The sequence below is a fragment of the Cinclus cinclus genome, chromosome 2, assembly GCF_963662255.1.
Source record: "Cinclus cinclus chromosome 2, bCinCin1.1, whole genome shotgun sequence".
In the NCBI taxonomy this organism is placed as follows: Eukaryota; Metazoa; Chordata; class Aves; order Passeriformes; family Cinclidae; genus Cinclus; species Cinclus cinclus.
Window position 1 is genome coordinate 52342377 of NC_085047.1, and position 12314 is coordinate 52354690.

Sequence of the window (12314 nt, forward strand, 5' to 3'; positions counted from 1 at the left end):
TTCATTGAATCTTTAGCTGAAAGAAAAGCAACACTACAGAAAGAAAACGCTACAACAAATAGCTAAAGGTGTGGTCTCAGCAGAGATTTTAAGGATTTCTCTTTTTTTTTTAAGATCAGTAAAATATAGTTGTAAGTACCAAAGTTTCAGAGAAAGATATTGCTTACTCAAAGAGATGTTGATATGTCAAAGACTAAGCAGAGTCAGGCTACATCTGTACTTTGGCACTAGACCTCCAAAAACCAGCTACATACTTCCAAAAGGGATTTAGATAAATCTGTTGTCAGCATTTCCTGCATCTTTGCTGGAAAAACTGCCACAGGATTCACTGTGAGCAGACACTGGGCAGCCACCAGTGCCAGCTTTCAGATGAGGGAAACAAGTGAATCCAGACTACACAACTATCCAGGTCACCTCTCCTCAAAGGCAAGAACCTCCCTTCTGAGCACAAACCCACTTGGGAAACTCCTTTGCTGGTCAAATGTCCCCCTCACCTTTCTAATTCCCACTCTAAAAATGGCTAAAGCTATTTTTTCACCATTAGTATATTTTGCCTTAGAGTTAACTATGGCAATTTCATTACTGCAATGAGCAGATCTGGAATTCCATTTTGATTTTTTATTTCCATATCATAAGGCCCTCTAGAGGAACACAGAAGGTGTTCTTGCTGCCTGTCTGTGCCTGACACAAAATGTCATTCCTGTGTCCAGAAGACACCTCCTTTTTCAGAGTCATCCTTCAACTCACAGTCAGGTGTGTGCAAGTTTCCACCTTCTGCTCCTACACCAGCTAATGGAGCATTCGTCTAGATCTGGGTAAACCAGGAAGCCCTCCACCTTCACAGGTTAGTCAGAAAAATAAAATTACACCGTCTTGAACTGTGAGAGTATAATTGCATCAAAAAACAAGATGAAGTGGTGAAGCTAATGACTGTGAAGTGATTACTGCAGAAACAACATCTTCTCTGATTTTTCAGTCAACTGTTCTTCCAGACCTTTGATAGTTTGAAAAAATATTGGAGATTTTGATACCAATAGATTCCATGGACTGAGAAAGAGTGTAGGAGCAATAAAACTTTTGCTGTGTCTTTTTCTACACAAAAATAAATTCAATGTTGTTGGCAGCTTTGTTTGTTTGTTTAAATGCACAAAGCCTATAATTAGTTTTTTTCTTCTTTTTCCTTACAGCTGTGATTCCCAAGTCAGGAATATTCTTTGCAACAATAAAGGTATCTGAAAACAAAGCATGTATTTTCCTTAGAGGATTACATACATTGATTTCATTATTGTATTAGTCAACTTCTGAAAAACAGAGAACTCCTTGAGTTTTCTCAGGTGAAAACTTTGCATTTACTGATTACATTTATCTTCCATATAGAGTTGCATCGTTCTTTCTTTATCACACTACCTGTGAATCATTAACTAAATCTCCGTGGTAGGTACTGGGAACCCGAGAAATTAAATAAATTCAAAGCCAAAACATAAAAAACCTTACAAAAAAAGGAATTCCACCAAACACAACTTTTCATATGATATGTGAAATTCAGGCTGAAGTCGAGTTTTTGCTGCAATAGGCAGACAAAAATTGTTGCTTTCAATTATCTTCAGTATTTTGAATTAAAACATTTCTTCTATTTCTGAAATCAATCCAGGTGATACTACTTTGGTTTAATTAGCATGATATGGAAATCTGCCCTCTACTCTCATTGTAGACATCTAAAAAACTACATCTTACCACTTTCATCCAGCAAGAAATCATCCTGGTAACGGAACTTTTCTGGTCCACATGCAATAAAAATGTCATCATCGCCAAAAAAATCCTGAAGGCACATCACCTGCAAGCAAAAAGGAAAGGAAGGCATTGTATGAAATACTTCATCAACAGAATTGTAAAAATAATTCCCTGTCTCCATCTGCATGAAAATTCATCACTTTTAATGGAATCAACAGGGCTTCACCTCCAGATAAATTTCAAAGCTGTGCTCTGACCATCTGTTAAAAGTGAGAAACACCTTTATGGACACTACAGGGAAAGATAAGACAAAAAGCCATAACGGTCAGATTTATTACATGATGCACCTATGGTATGAGGTAAATGCCTTCTGTTTGTGCACAAGGTACCATTCAGTAGTTAGCAGGAAATTAATTTGCTTTTTAGTTCACATCTCCATCGACTGGCTGCAATGAAACAAGGTTACAGCTTTATATGCAGAATGAAATGGAATTATTTCAACAAAATCACCCTGACAGGGAATCAAACTCACACGGGTGAACTAAGCCTCCTTCACAAAGACTCCCTCTATGCTAGAGTCAATGTGAAGTTCTCTTTGAAGGCACCAAGCTGAACAGTCAAGTCAGATGAGCTGGGAATGATTCTTCTAGTACTGAGTAAAATAATAATCTCTTTCTACTCCCACATAAGAACAGTCAGGATTACACTGGTGCGCTTTTATGTCCCTACAGGAGACTTCAGAGACTTTATTGCAGCCTTTCAGTATCTGAAGGGGGCTTGGAAGAAAGTTGGGGAGAGACATTTTTTGGGGGGGCTTGTTGCAATAGGAAAAGGGATAATGGTTTGAAATTAAAAGAGGGCAGACACGAGGAAGAAACTTTTTACAATAAGGATAGAGAAACACTGGAACAGGTTGCCCTGAGAGGTGGTAGATTCACCATCCTTGGAAACATTCAAAGTCAAGTTGGATGCAGCTCTGAGCAGCCTGACTTACTTGAAGATGTCCCTGCTCATGGCAGGGATGTTGGAACTAGTTGAGCTTTAAGTCCCTTCCAACCTAAATCATTCTATTCTATGATTTCCTTACAGCTTTTAGTTATTTGACAATTTCTTAACAGTTCAATCTTTCGAGTTGTATGGAATCATATTAAACAAAGAATCAGTGACTTTTACCAAAAAACTGACTTTGGACTTACTGATACAGCTTTGACAAATTTTAAAAGCAAATTAGATGCCTATCTATCTTTAAAAAAACTAAGATACTTAATAAAGTCTGTTTTCACTTCACATTTACAAGAAAATTCTAAAAGAGTAGGCTTGCTAAAAAATTTTTATATCAAATTTTGTTATTAAATAGTGCACAGATGTTTGAACAGGCTAATTTCACAAATAGAGTTTCAAGTCTACAGTCAGCAAAGCAACACATAAACAGTCTCTTAAAATTGACAAAACACTTGAGAGCAGTCCAGCTCATCTAAACAAGCCCCCTCAGAAAAAGCATTTAAACTCTATAAAAACACGAGTGAAAGAATTACCTAATGAGATTTTGACAGATTTTGGCATAAAAAGTACCGCCATCAATCTGAAGTAACTGGTACCTAGGGATTATAAAATTCATAACATCCTTCCCAGAAACATGCCTGAGGGCTTTGACATCCATAAAGGTTCTGAGCCTCTATAGCAGAAATGCCATAGGGAAGAAAAATAGCAGTACATGTCGTGACTTGCTTGTAGACTACTATTCACACTTAAAACACTTTTAAAGGTAGAACATTAGCAAATAACAAAAACCAGGATACTGAGAAAACAACAACTAGATTAGATAAATACCAAAAAATGGACAAAGGTTCTTCCTAAATTATTCTTTCCTTAGGCAATGAATGTACTTCTAAATTCAGATCCACCACAAACCTATTTCTATGACCATTGTCATCTTAACACTACACAGTACCTGAGCACCAACATCAAAAACGTAAATATTTGATAGAGCTTTTTGCCATGTTCCTACTCAGTTTATGTTCTATTAGTGTATCAGCCTCAGCAACCTTTAAACAAACTCATTTACTTTCCATCTTTCTTTTTTGTCCACAAGACATATCCTGCCTATCTTCCCACCCCATACTCCCACCAAACTTCAAACATCTTTTCCTTTCAGTCAAGTTCCTCTGAAATTGCCACCTCTCCCACTGCATGAACAAAGCTACTAATTTGGAGAATAACATTAAAAATCCTGTGATTTCTTTTTAGCTTCCCAAGTTTGACACACTTCTGGGGAGTGATAACTTTTACAATTGTCTTTATACCAAGCAGAGTATTAGAATCAAACCAAATAAGCAACTCTAGGCACAAAGTTGAGCTATTTTGGCAACAAACATGAATACAAATTAAATTCATGTTTGAGACAAAAAACAAACTATGGATTTAATAAAACTCAAAAAGGCTTGGCTTTGCTCAGTTAAGAGGGTTTCTTTCAAGCCTAAATAAGACATTAAAATTCAGGTAGCAACACTTAACCAGGCTAAACTACACCAATTTTTAAAGCATCTCAGGTTCAATCAGTGCAATTTAAATGCAAATAAGAAAGAATATAGGATTAACACGCACACAAAAAAAGTGTGCTTATATATCTTCGGGTGTCATTGAACTTTACACTTATAATTTAAAGTGTTCTTATGCTTGCCTTTTTTCTCCTTGCCCTCAGTTTCGTACTCTGTATGTAAAATTACAGCTTTTCTTCCCTCCTGAAATTTTAATAATTTTGGAATTATATTTCTAGCTCCTAGAAAGGTTGCAGAGAGATCACAATTTCCTTTCATATCCATCTTCTTCCAGAGTAACTTCTCTTAAGGCTTCTAGTACCTTTTATATATTACTATTGGGAGCCTTGAGATGTCCTTCACTGTCTGCATTTTCCATCCTTTCTGTTTTAGCATCCCTGGCCCTCTGTAAGTTCACACTCCTCAGCAGTTAAACTAAAAGGCATCTGACATATACACAGCACCCCCTTCCAGGCTTTTTTGGAAAGAAATCTGCAAACACTTTCTATTCACACCCAGTCTTCAGCTAAGCAGCAAGACCTGTTTTTTTACTACCCATTTTCACCTTTGGAGAACATGGCTCCTAAAAAGTTACAGTTTAGAAGACCAAGAATTTTTATCAAGCTGGATGATTTTAGAGTGCTCTGTTGCATGTGATCGACTTTAAAATTAGTCAGTTTTTAAATCAGCAAATTACAAAAGCCTCCCTTGGACTTTTACGTTGTTTTCAAAGAACAGAATCCATCTCCATTTTTACAAATAAGGTCTTATTTCTCACAGGGGGGGAAACAAAGCCAGTTCAGGAGCAGCCAAATGCACACCCTAAATAAAAAGAAAATGAAAAAATATTATCTGCCACACACATGGTACTAAATACTCTGTGACTCTTTTTAACAAAAACCTTTCTGTTAAAGATATTTATTTAACATGAATTGTGTCTCTCTTATACTTTGTAAGGGAACAAATAAATAACAGAAGCATTAGCAGAGGCCAGGGAGTGCTTGCACTGGCGGTGAGAAAGAGAACAAGCATCAGAAAAGAAAATCTATCACTTGTGCAGGCTTTGGTTATAGGCAAGCCACATAAATAAAACTGACTCTCCTGGCCATAACCACAAAAAACAGAGAAAGCAAAAGAATTTGTCTTGCCTAAAGTCCCCTGAGTAAGTTGTACACAGTGAAGCCTGGATTCCACTCAAATCATCATTGCCCCAGTAAACAACTCAAGACACCCACATGCCCTTCCAGTGGGAAACACAGGTGTTTGCCTAGGAAGGACCACAAATTATTTTGTACCTCAATAGCTGCTACTGTGCTTTGACCCTCTAGTCAAAGCACCACAGCAGCTGTGTCCCCAGAAGGAATCAGGGTGTGGGGGGAAACCAGGATGGGCCAGGCACCCACAGCTGCCAGGGAAGCTCAAAGCAGATCAGTGGAGCTGTCCCAGAAGGAGAACAGGGAGCAGGAGCAGCAAACTTGTCTTTCAGCCCAACCACAGGACCAGCTTTGCACCATATATACTACATACTATAGGCATTTTGAAAAATTATCTTCCTTTTTCTTTCTTTGCTTAAAAAGGCAAGCATTTGGAACTAATGAGAAATCCCCTAATTACTATGGGGCCTTTTCCTTTGATTGGCCTGAAACATTTTAGTTCACTTCTTTGGAGATGGTACCCTTGGCATGGAGACCCTCCTTTTTATCAGTATAGAAGACACCAGAAATTGTGGAGTGCAGATGGCCCAAGAAGAGCAGTTTGTAGAGCTAATATGTGGTTATATTCTCTCACCACAAGTAAGAAAGGGCAGTCAGAAGTGGTTTGGAGGAGGTGCAGGGGGAGGGAGAGAGGGAAAGGAGAAGACAGGGGAAAAAGAAGGAAATGCAAGGGGAAGAGAGGGAGAGAAAGAAGAGGGAGACAGTCAAGGAGGGAGGGAGGGAGGGATGGAGAGAATCGTTGGATCAATCCTTTCACTAAAGGTATGAAATGAAAGTCACAGATGCAATCCTCTTTTATAACTGCTGTATTCTGGCTGTATTCAGGGACCTTTTAAATTCACATTTTATAACACATCCACAAAAAACTCAGGAGAACTAAATTCTTTGTGTATATCAGTCACAGCAAATTGAATACTTTTCTATTGTTTTAAAGTCAAACTTGACCACACATCAAGTTAATACTGAAACACTGATATTTTAAAGTAAAAAATATTCAGAAAACTTTTCTACTGCATTCAGGAACAGTTCATAGCACCAGCACATTACACCACAACCACCTCAATTACTATCTTACTTCTTTTTTACAATGTTCAAAGTGCTGGGTTCTTGGACAGAAAAGGAGGGGGTGTTCTGTGAGTTTGTCTTCTTTAAATAATGACTTAATTTGACTTAAAGCTGAAAGTTATTTTGGATGAGCAATGATAAAACCTCAAGCTGGCATGTCCTCAGGCATCACAGCTGTTGGAGAGCTGGAAAGAAAGGTGAGGACAAAGAAATGAGATGGTTAAACCAGAAAACATGCAGAAGGCTCTAAGGAAAACTCAAGGGATAAGTGGGTATAGGGGTTTATGGAAAGCAAAGGAGAAATGAAGCAGGGCAAAAGGAGAGAGAATATGAGGCATTAAGGAAGAAGGAGACATGGGCTGCCAGCCAGGAGCACACACAGAAGGGTGACAGAGAGATAATTGAGGCTGGTGAGGAAGAACCATTTCAAAGGAGGGAGCAGGCAGAGAGTCAGTGGCAATTGCCTTCCAGACTTCACCTCATGATCATCCAGATGGGAAATTTTAAATCTGTTTTAAAGTAGCCTTTTTGAACCTTAAGCAATCTCATGTTGAGTTTGATTACCATTTCCCTGATGGTGAAAAAGACACTAAAAACAGTTTCATCCTTGGAAAAACCTCCCTGTTTAAATGACTCAGGATTTTAGGACTCTGACTCATTAATTCTGTGTCAAGTTTTATGAGTTTTATTACAGAGCTCATTTTCATTTTCCTGCTACTTTTGGCTTACTCAGACTCAGTGTTTAATTCTTGGGCAGGTCTCTTCAGTTATTCATGTCAAAGGAGCTCACTATACTCTACTACTATTTTTCTTTTTTATTTTGCCTCAGGCTGAATTTTCAAATTAAAAAAAAAAAAGAAATTTAAAAAGTTTCCCCTTAAGATTCAATTTGATCTTTACTGGTATTTTCCCTTCATTTTTTTCCTTAGCCAAACTACATTTTCCACTAACCACTACCTTTGCAGTGCTTATTTTTATCCCTTTCCCCACTCTCTATCTATTGCTTCATGGAGGAATATCTCAGATGCTGAATTTATCTCACTGCCATCTACTCTTGGAGTCAGTAACAAGTCTCATGACAGCTGTGAATATTCCCGAGAGCTTATAAATAGTAGAATCACAAAATTATTTGGGTTCCAAAGGAATTCCCTGGAAGTTCCTCTAGTCCAACCCCCTGAGCTGGGATATCTCCCACTAGACCACGTTGCTTAGAGCCCTGCCACTGGTCTTTAACATCTCCAGGGATGGGGCATCCTTAACTTCTCTGGGCAACCTGTGCCAGTGCCTCACCACCGTCACAGTAAAGAATTTCTTCCAAATATCTAATCTAAACCTACTATCTCTTAGTTTAAAAAGTACTTTAAACTGTTTAAAACTGTTTGTCCTATTGCAACAGGTCCTGCTACAAAGTTTGTCCCCAGACTTCTTGCAGGCCTCCTTTATGTTCTCAAAGGCTGCTCTAAGGGTTTCCCCAGGGCTGTCCCTTCTCCATGCTCAACAACTCCCACTCTTTCCATCTGTCTTCATGTCATAAGTGCCCCAGCCCTCGGATCATTTCTGTGGCACTTCCCTGCAGGTCTCAGGAGAGTGGAGTAGAGGGGGAAAGTCACTTCCTAATCCCAGGAGAAATGCAGCATCAGAAGAGACCTCCTGTACTACTCCATTTATCTCCCAGCATCCCACATTAGCTTTCCCAAAGCTCTGACCAGTTTTGTCCCATGCTGTTTATTGTGTGGAGCTTCCCTCAGAAGACAGGCCAGTAAAACAATCCGCTGTTACTCACACAGAAGGATTTCACGGCTTCAGGAAAATCAGAAATTAATCATTCCACACTTCTTTTTAGGTAATTTCTGTGAAATGAGAAATCCAAACATATCGATAAGGCCTTTGGGCATGGGGAAGGAAAAAGACTTGCTCTTTCTAAATGCATTTGATAGCAAGACTTTTTTTTTTTCTTCCCTTTCCTCAAGGAACCTCAGGCTCTCCCTTCTTTCTGAGGGAAGGAAATTATACCTCAGCTGGAATTCACAGACCATCATATTTTAATATTTCCTTCAAGGCTAAGGCAAGTCTATTTCCTTTCCTTTTGGCTCAGGCTCTGAGGCTTTTATTCATACCCTTTCACATTTATCTGCCGTTACACACATGCCATTTCTTGAGACCCGGTCACCTACAAAAACTATAATTTATCATCAGTGTATATGTGCTTCCTCTCTCAGCTTCTGATCCAAGCTCTCTCCTCAGGAGGTGGCTTAGCTGAAGCCATTGGGAAGTATCTGCTACACATTCCCGGAGTTAAACGGCACCAAATCCATTCTTTGCTGTTGGAGTGAAATCTCCATGGTGACAATAGCACCTTCAAGCTGTGAGAGCTTTTCAGTGAAGAAGAGCATTTTATCATGAGATTCTCATTACAAGAGTGCCCTCTGTAAATGAAGAGGAGATGGTACCACGGGGGTTTCTGTAAATAAAGAGATGTTACCGCAGGGGTTTGAGCTGGCTGGAGCTGTTCTTTGCCAATTGGCCTGGGTGCTGCATTGCAGATTAATGCCTCCGATCGTGCGTGTGTGTTTGTCCCCAAATCAGATGAACACAAGACACCATCGCAGTTAAAAACATATGAATTTTCATCCTCAAAAGCATCAGAAATGGCTTGTTCTCCTGCTGCATGGCAGGAGCAGAGGGAAAGTAACCCAGCATCCCCATGCCCTAGGGAGTCCTTCACCTGCCTCACACACATTCTCCCCTCAGCTGTGTGTTTGTCAGTGCTGGCTCAGGACTCACTGCTCTTCATTTTGCTTCCTCTGCCACCAATACAGAGGTTTCATTCCCTTTCTGACTGCTGAAGATGTGGTATCAGTCTACTTCTACAATACGTGTATGCAACAACATCCATTCTGTGATATATGCAGCTCAGCCTGTAACAGACTTAGCAAAAAACTGACAGAAAAATCACCTACTTTCTCAGTTAAAAAGTGCACTCAGTAAAATACGTCTTTCTTGGTCAGTAAAGTATTTCATAAGGACAAGAAAACCTTCCCACACTATGCTTTATAAGCAAATTTTAATATACTGTCTTATTTTTCTGGGTTGCACTAAATTATGGCACACCTAAAAAAACACAGACAAATCAAATTAGGCTTTTCAAATGTCCCATCACATTCCTGTTGAGAAATGTGTTCACTTTGTGACAAGCCCTTCTTCAAAGCTTTTACCTTAATCCATTAAAATTCAGATAAAGATGGTAGAAAGTTTGCATGCTAACTACCATATTTTGTTTCAAAACCTTATGTGAAACCTAAATAATTTCTCTGTTAGATTCAAACTAATTTAGTAAACAAGCATCTGTGTTAGAGAAATTGAGGAAAGCCACAGACACCTCATGGGTTTATGTGTGACTGCAATACTGAGAAGTACAAGCATTCAGATTCATGAAAGGTCTCTCTACAGGAACCACCAATATGGCCACTTGAGGCTCCTCCTGTCAGGAACTGCTTCATGGCAGACAGGACAAGAGCCATGGGAATGTGGCTTTTTCAGTAGGAGACTGAATCCTGCTAGTCACCATAAAATCCCACAGCAACTGCACAAGAGATCAGCACGCTGTGACGGACAATACAAACACCAGGACAAAGTTTGTACAGGAACAGAGAAGAAAAAAATCTCCTCACACATCTAAAATAAATTCATGTTATGCAGAGAATGTTCTTTCAGCACAATCAACATTGATAGGACAGCTGATTTAACAGCGGAAGATGTAATTAATGGGCCAATGGAAATACAGTTAAGACTTGATGGCAGAGTTCAACTAGATCTGGATTATTTTTTCTTCTGCTGCATTCATGTATTTTCCTTTACCAGCTGCAATACAACACTACCGTTTAGTGGTCAGACATGCCAAGTGTGGACTCCAGCAGCCCACCTGGTTTTTCTGCCCAAACAGGTGGCAACTGTTTGCAAACACTGTATTCACATAACCCCAAGAAACAGGAAATTAATATTCCTCTAATTTCTGATCACTAAGCAAAATAAAATCTCCCTGACTTCAGATGCTTGAATAAAGCCTTGTTAGAGGTATTAAAATAGCTTTGGAGACTGAATTTCAGGATGTGTATGTACAAGGAAAACAACCTACCCAGGTTGAAAAGCTGGGTTTTACTGAAAAAAACACAATGCCCCTGTGAGTTTTTATTTTTTTATTATGACTGAATTCTACTCTTAAATACTCAGAAAAGAAAAACTAAGCACAGAATAAGTTGTCCATGATTTAACAAGCAAGAAATCCTAGTATGGCTAATATCCTCTTTGTCAAGACGGTGTTTACTATTATTTCTTCATCATTCGAATAAGTGTACTCCTGCAACTGAACTTGCACAAAAGCTGCTGGTTTCAGAGCAGTCTCTTAAGCACTGGTCAGTGTGTTCTTCAAAAAGCAGTGACACATGCAAGATCATTAGCTAAAGAGGTCTTTGCATTAATTTCTTTCTTATGAAAGAAAACTGCCCAGTTTGAGGACCATGTAGTAGAAAACCCAAACTGCTCTTCAATTACCAATTATGTTATAAGTTAAAATATTATGTTTTACCTCAGTTGGAATAACACTACTTTCTAGAATAACACTGCATATATATATGAAAGAAATGAAATCCACAACTTTGTTCTGTTTGCTGTGAACAGCAGAGTGTTGGGCTACTTAGGCTTTTCAAATATGCAAAAAGAACCAATTATGAATTTTCATTGTTCACATTTCATGACAAATTTTCACTGATGATCCTTCCTGTTGCTTAAAGCAGCTAAATGAGGAGGCAGAGACCAGCCAGCTGAAACAAATTCACTCAAAAGAAAAATGCAGTCAGGTGCCAATTTCTGAAAGTTATAATTATAATTTTGGAGATAAGAAGAAAATATCTTTCTAAAGTACAGACAAAAATATTTTTCAGGGCTAGCTTCTAGTGCTAGGTGAAATGAATAATTTTGCCCAGTCATGTTCACTGTGTTTAGTAAATGTATTATATTGGCCCATTACATGAAACAGGTAATGCTACTTCTGAAGTAGTTTCTTGCATTTCATCCATAAATCTCAAAAATAAGGTGCACACAATCAATGTTTCTCAAAAACCCCTTTTTCAAAGTACTTGCATAACAGTAAAGCCTTCTGATTGCAACTTCTCCCTGAAATCAATACAATTTTCCAACAAAAGGCACTCTCACCCTTTTACCTGAAAGTGTTCAACACTCGGATTTCCATTCGCAAATAAAAGATCGATCAAACTCATGCTATAAGGCATGTATGAATCCTTGAATTAACTGTGAGTACAGAAGCATTTGATTAATTTTTTACCTCCATCCACTATGTATTTTTCTAGAGGTCTGCTTATTTTTGTGAAGCTCTGCTCAGCAGGAGGTTGTAAGATGTGTCCTGCTCTGCTTGACTGGCTAGATGCTGCTCTCTACCTTCCCAGCTGGGAATTGTGGGAGCAAGCTGCAATCATTTTTTGAGACACTGGGAGATCACACAGCCTTCCCTTGGAGACTGCAGGAAACACAGCTTCTCTGGGAACTGGTCCAAATAAAATTTACTGGCTGTCTGGATCCAAATCCAGATGGAAAGCTCTGATAGGTAATTTTGCTTCAGGTACTGCAATCCCTCTATTACAGAAATGACATTATATATATATCACTGATACATTAAAAGCTCAAAGATATAATCTACACACCATTACGATAGCATCCAATTTAGAGACTACCATAACATTAGGTGGCATTC

General features: G+C 38.7%; 1 protein-coding gene across 5 annotated transcripts in view; it reads right to left on the minus strand.

The window, feature by feature from the left end:
• The window catches only part of DCLK1 (doublecortin like kinase 1), a 220634-nt gene that overhangs the window by 109797 nt on the left and 98523 nt on the right, over positions 1–12314 (minus strand). For all 5 annotated transcript variants that reach the window (XM_062514708.1, XM_062514709.1, XM_062514712.1 and 2 more), the window contains exon 3: positions 1735–1834. In XM_062514708.1, coding sequence (XP_062370692.1) covers positions 1735–1834 — 100 coding nt within the window. The remainder of the gene's footprint in view (positions 1–1734; positions 1835–12314) is intronic.